The sequence below is a fragment of the Centroberyx gerrardi genome, chromosome 5, assembly GCF_048128805.1.
Source record: "Centroberyx gerrardi isolate f3 chromosome 5, fCenGer3.hap1.cur.20231027, whole genome shotgun sequence".
NCBI lineage: Eukaryota > Metazoa > Chordata > Actinopteri > Beryciformes > Berycidae > Centroberyx > Centroberyx gerrardi.
Genome location: NC_136001.1, coordinates 35,979,735 through 35,986,580, shown reverse-complemented (window position 1 = coordinate 35,986,580; position 6,846 = coordinate 35,979,735). Strand labels below are relative to the sequence as shown.

The 6,846-nt window shown below is 43.5% G+C and overlaps 1 protein-coding gene across 1 annotated transcript in view; it reads right to left on the bottom strand.

Annotated features, from left to right (window-relative positions):
• Positions 1 to 6,846, bottom strand: part of pxk (PX domain containing serine/threonine kinase) — a 39,833-nt gene that overhangs the window by 13,033 nt on the left and 19,954 nt on the right. Inside the window, 3 exon segments of the mRNA XM_078283864.1 lie at positions 62 to 114; positions 116 to 178; positions 3,617 to 3,691. Coding sequence (XP_078139990.1) covers positions 62 to 114; positions 116 to 178; positions 3,617 to 3,691 — 191 coding nt within the window.

Here is a 6,846-nt window from a genome sequence, read left to right as displayed (position 1 = left end):
TATATATATACACACACACACACAAACACATGCATGCACACACACACACACACACACACACACACAGTGTACCTTACAGATGTGGTCTCTCAGAGAGCCTCTCTCACTGAACGGGCCGGATGAGGAGAGCTGAAGACTCACTGGTGCTGGAAAACACCAAGGGATAAAGATATGGAGTCTGAGAGGAGAGGAGAGGAGAGGAGGAGAGGAGGAGAGGAGATGAGAGGAGAGGAGAGGAGGAGGAGAGGAGGAGAGGAGAGGAGAGGAGAGGAGGGGAGAGGAGAGGAGAGGAGAGGAGATGAGAGGAGAGGAGGGGAGAGGAGAGGAGAGGAGAGGAGGAGAGGGGAGGAGAGGAGAGGAGAGGAGGGGAGAGGGGAGGAGGGGAGGAGAGGAGGGGAGGAGGGGAGGAGAGAAGGAGAGGAGAGGAGGAGGAGAGGAGGAGGAGAGGAGGAGAGGAGAGGAGGAGATGAGAGGAGAGGAGAGGAGGAGGAGAGGAGGAGAGGAGAGGAGGAGATGAGAGGAGAGGAGAGGAGGAGAGAGAGGAGGAGAGGAGAAGAGAGGAGAGGAGAGGAGAGGAGAGGAGAGGAGAGGAGAGAAGGAGAGGAGAGGAGGAGGAGAGGAGGAGAGGAGGAGAGAAGACGAGAGGAGAGGAGAGAAGAAGAGAGAAGAGGAGAGGAGGAGGAGAGGAAGGAGAGAGGAGGAGAGAGAGAGGAGGAGAGAAGACGAGAGGAGAGGAGGAGAGAGAAGAGGAGAGGAGGAGGAGACGAGAGGAGAGAGGAGAGGAGAGGAGGAGAGGAGGAGAGGTGAGGAGGAGAGAAGAAGAGGAGAGGAAGGGGAGAGGAGGAGAGGAGAGAAGACGAGAGGAGAGGAGGAGGAGGAGGAGACGAGAGGAGGAGAGGAGAGGAGGAGAGGAGAGGAGAGGAGAGGAGAGGAGGAGAGGAGAGGAGAGGAGAGGAGGAGGAGAGGAGAGGAGAGGAGAGGAGAGAGGAGGAGACAAGAGGAGGAGAGGAGAGGAGAGGAGAGGAGGAGAGGAGAGGAGAGGAGAGAGAGGAAGAGAGAGAGAGGAGAGGAGAGAGAGGAGAAGGAGTCAATAGTTTGGACAGTTTAATTGGTTCTAATTCATTTTTAATTGTCATAAATGTTGACGCCTGTGGCAAGTTTGGTATTGAAATAAATAAATAAACATTAAATATCAGGGTTTTCCATATTCAGGATATAGACTGATCCCAGTTTCTGTAAACATGATGCTGTTTACAGGCAGCAGAATTTAAATATTCAGTTATTATTTACATATCCTGAATATAAACACAATATTAATGAGCATGTAAACACACTGATCAGCTTTCTTTCTTTCTTTCTTTCTTTCTGTCTTTTACACAGTTTAAAAACAAAAAATAAAAAAATTACAAAGCAAATCAAAAACACGATGGTAATAACAAATAACAATAATAATGATAATAATAATGAATTGAATTAAAAATATAGCCGCTAGCGCAGTGGTTCTCAAACTTTTTCTGTCATGCCCCCCGCCCCAACAAAATGGGGACAAAATGGGCCAAGTTTAACTTTATTGAAATAACATCAAGATCATGAACATTCCTTCACCTTTCTTTCAGTAATTTATGTTGTGCAAATAAAAAAAGCAACTTCCACTTCAACTTTATCAAACCAGATAAGGGTTCGAACACGATTCCCGAGTTTCATAGCGATTGGTGAAATTCTGTTTAAGTTATAAGCCAAAATGTCATAGGCCACGCCCACTTTGACTAATGACGACCAAACTTCAGATTTTGACTAGGACATGATCCTAGAGCATGTGTACCGATTTCGTGCAATTTCACCAATTGGAGTAGGAGATACAGTTTTCTGGCCTTTGTGGCGCCCCCTATTGGTCAATTTTCGAATGGCTTTGCACACATGTTCATTTCTTAACATTTCAACATGTTGTCCAAGTTTCATGATGATTGGATCATCTATTACAAAGTTATCACAATTTAGCTTATAGGCCACGCCTCCTTCACAACTTTAACAGCTGATCTTCAAAACGAAAGTAGATATCAACAGTCTATAAACAAAATTTAAAGAGCTTGGTCCACAGATGGTACTGCCCAATTTTGGTGGTAATTGGTCAAATGGTGTAGGAGAAGAGGAAAAAAATATGTTTTTCAAAAAATTCTAAATATCTCAAAAACTTTCCAGGCGGACCTTGAGGGTCCTGATGGGAAAGTTGTGGAGTACGGTCAGCTGAACGTGTGCCAAGATCGTGTAAATTGGACCAACGGTGTGGGAGATACAGCACTTATTTTTGACCTTTAATTATAGCGCCCCGAAGTGGCCGATCGGGGTCATATTTCTTGTGGGCCTAACTGAAGCCAGACTGGACCATGGTGCAAAGTGTCATGGCTCTAGGATTTACCATCTCACGGGAAATTGAGCCAATGTGACAGAACAATAATAATAAAGTAGTAGTACAAAAACAATAGGGTTCATGCCCCGAAGGGGAGAGAATAATGGCAATAAACTCTAAATTGCAGCTGCAGGCCTTCAAATCACACCTATTGTGTGTGTGTGTGTGTGTGTGTGTGTGTGTGTGTGTGTGTGTGTGTGTGTGTGTCTGAGTGTGTGTGTGTGTGTGTGTCTGAGTGTGTGTGTGTGTGTGTGTCTGAGTGTGTGTGTGTGTGTGTGCGTATAAAAGCAAGATTACAGGTTTTACCAACTAAGCTTAATCTTTCCATCTGGCTTCCTGACAGTCATGCTCCTCACTGTAAACACCATGGTCACGACCAGATAGTTGAAACCATGTCCCACATCTTAAATGGTTGCCATGTATACAGGGGGCTTTACATATGTAGGCATGACAGAATAGTGGATCTGATATCAAAAGATATCACATCTATCTTCAGGTCTTCTATAATGCTGTATAAGCATTCTGCTGTGAAGCCGAGCATGTTCAGTCTGTGTAGTGAGGATTCAGAAGTGTTCTCTAATATTACAGCTAACACTCCCGATGTTGTTGTTGTCAATGAAAATCTTAGAGAGGTGTTCGTTCTAGAGGTCGGCTGTACTTTTGACTACAGCCTAGAGGAAGCATTTCTAACTAAGATGCTGAAATATCAAAAGCTGGAGCAGACCATTTCACAGCTAGGCTACAAGTGTAAACTTTTAGTTTTCATATTTGGCAGCCTGGGTCATGTGCACAAGCTAGTTGTGAGGGGCCTTCAGATGGCTGGTCTCCCTAAAAGAAGGGCCAAGCAGTTAGCGAGGTATTGTTCAGTATCTGCTGTCATTGGTAGCCGCTCAATATGGAGAAGGCGTTGCTTTTTATACCCTTGAAGTGGATTCTGTCTGTTATCCCTCGACCTGCCACTGTTTTCATCCTGTGTGTCTGCAACAATGTGGCTGCCAATCAGGCACTCTTGTAACTGACTGACCCAATATCTGATTGCATTAATAGTGTTTATGTCCTTTGTACCTTGTATTTATGTGGACATAAATAAATATTCTAAATGTGTGTGTGTGTGTGTGCGTGTGTCTGAGTGTGTGTGTGTGTGTGTGTGTGTGTGTGTGTGTGTGTCTGAGTGTGTGTGTGTGTGTGTGTGTGTGTGTGTGAACCTACAGACAGAGTGGTTAGGAGCTTCATGGCTGACTGGAGATCTTTGTCTGACAGGAACTTATCAGGACCCAGGTCCACCTGCGACACACACACACACACACACACACACGCACACACACACACACGCACGCACACACACACACACACGCACACACACACATACACACATCATTAACTGAGAGTGTGTGTAGTGTCCCACAGTTTAATTTGGTTGTATTTTGGTCCTGGTTGTTCTCTACCAGACCAAATCCTGTGTGTGTGTGTGTGTGTGTGTGTGTGTGTGTGTGTGTGTGTGTGTGTGTGTCCACCAATGACAGCAGTCCAAAATAATAAAGATCAATCAAAATTATCAGTTATATTCACACTAATACAATCAACTCTACATACAAAAGGCAAATAGTATTACATACAGTATGTATGTAGTATTATACAGACCTGTGAAAAAGGTGACATGTTATTAAACCAAACCCCTGTAGGGGGTCTGGGGGCGTTCTCCCCCTGAAGAACATTTTGGTGATTTTAACATGTAAACAAAGCATTCTGGTGCACTCTGAGAAGAAAATAAAGGGAAAAGACAACATTTATCTTCATTCATATCATTTATCTTTATTTTATTGAAACTCCGTCAGTGATGTGATCCGTCATACAAAATATGACATACGTTTTAGTTGCTATATAAGCCGTATCGGCGTGAAGTCACAACAACAAAGAACTAACTTCCGGGTGGATATTGTCGGTGGTGCTGCATCGGCGCTACAGTATTTTTCGTGTTATTTAACCGAAGTAAGACCCCTTTTCAAGCTTTTAAGTGATTAGAAACACAGACATTACGTATTCTGGCTGTCCACCGAAAACGAGACGTTCCTGATGTCATTGCTGTTGATATTTGTTAGTGTATAACCAACATAACCTGAATATAGCCTATTTAAGCATGTGTCCACAAACTACTGTATTTTACCAAAATGTTTAGAAATGCTTAAAACTTCTGTTTTGGCCACTGTCTTATACAAATTAACCATAACTTTCTGTTTTTATTTTATATTATGTTATATAGCCAAACAGTGACAGCCAGTGACACAAAGTAGGCTGTTAGTGTGATTCAGGAGCAGAAGTTCAAATTCAAGTGCTGATCTAACAAAGCAACCTCAAACCAGTCATTCTTTAGTGTTTTGCTTTATAGTAGAAACTGTGGACTGTTCGTTATTTACTTTCAGACTCGACTGTAAAGCATCTGGACTGTAAAGCATCTGGACTGTAAAGCATCTGGACTGTAAAGCATCTTGACTGTAAAGCATCTGGACTGTAAAGCATCTGGACTGTAAAGCATCTGGACTGTAAAGCATCCTGACTGTAAAGCATCTCGACTGTAAAGCATCTCGACTGTAAAGCATCTAGACTGTAAAGCATCTAGACTGTAAAGCATCTAGACTGTAAAGCATGTTGACTGTAAAGCATCTCGACTGTAAAGCATGTTGACTGTAAAGCATCTCGACTGTAAAGCATCTAGACTGTAAAGCATCTCGACTGTAAAGCATCTCGTCTGTAAAGCATCTGGACTGTAAAGCATCTCGTCTGTAAAGCATCTGGACTGTAAAGCATCTAGACTGTAAAGCATCTCGACTGTAAAGCATCTCGACTGTAAAGCATCTCGACTGTAAAGCATCTAGACTGTAAAGCATCTGGACTGTAAAGCATCTAGACTGTAAAGCATCTGGACTGTAAAGCATCTGGACTGTAAAGCATCTCTCGACTGTAAAGCATCTGGACTGTAAAGCATCTCGACTGTAAAGCATCTGGACTGTAAAGCATCTAGACTGTAAAGCATCTGGACTGTAAAGCATCTGGACTGTAAAGCATCTAGACTGTAAAGCATCTGGACTGTAAAGCATCTAGACTGTAAAGCATCTCGACTGTAAAGCATCTCGACTGTAAAGCATCTAGACTGTAAAGCATCTGGACTGTAAAGCATCTGGACTGTAAAGCATCTGGACTGTAAAGCATCTAGACTGTAAAGCATCTGGACTGTAAAGCATCTCGACTGTAAAGCATCTCGACTGTAAAGCATCTCGACTGTAAAGCATCTCGACTGTAAAGCATCTCGACTGTAAAGCATCTGGACTGTAAAGCATCTCGACTGTAAAGCATCTCGACTGTAAAGCATCTCGACTGTAAAGCATCTCGACTGTAAAGCATCTAGACTGTAAAGCATCTCGACTGTAAAGCATCTCGACTGTAAAGCATCTCGACTGTAAAGCATCTAGACTGTAAAGCATCTCGACTGTAAAGCATCTCGACTGTAAAGCATCTCGACTGTAAAGCATCTGGACTGTAAAGCATCTCGACTGTAAAGCATCTGGACTGTAAAGCATCTAGACTGTAAAGCATCTGGACTGTAAAGCATCTGGACTGTAAAGCATCTAGACTGTAAAGCATCTGGACTGTAAAGCATCTAGACTGTAAAGCATCTCGACTGTAAAGCATCTCGACTGTAAAGCATCTAGACTGTAAAGCATCTGGACTGTAAAGCATCTGGACTGTAAAGCATCTAGACTGTAAAGCATCTCGACTGTAAAGCATCTGGACTGTAAAGCATCTGGACTGTAAAGCATCTGGACTGCAAAGCATCTGGACTGCAAAGCATCTGGACTGTAAAGCATCTCGACTGTAAAGCATCTCGACTGTAAAGCATCTTGACTGTAAAGCATCTCGACTGTAAAGCATCTCGACTGTAAAGCATCTGGACTGTAAAGCATCTGGACTGTAAAGCATCTTGACTGTAAAGCATCTGGACTGTAAAGCATCCCAACGGAGGTAGTGCTGTGCTAGACCCGAACGAGACTAGCAAAACCGAGAGACTGTATTACTGTCACTCTAGCAAGCTTGCACGTTATGCTACCCGACAGCGATGTTTATAATTTTTATTACCGACCTGTAAGAAAATGCCTGACGCAAAACCCGGTCATGAGGCTGCTGCCAGCCTGTCCCCAGTTCTGTAGATGCAGACGGCCTGTAAACTATTCTCTGTATCCACCGATTCCTTGCCAAATCAAAGTTGAAGTGTGTCGTGATAAATTCTTCCTAAAGTTACCCCATTGGTTATATCCGGGTGGATAACTCGCACCTGCCGGCAGCGGAAATCGTTCGTTTTAAGCAGCGGTAAATACGAGTCAACTAAACAAAACATTAGCGATTATGCCGAAATCGGGTTGTGTTTGGGGCTGTAATGCCAAATG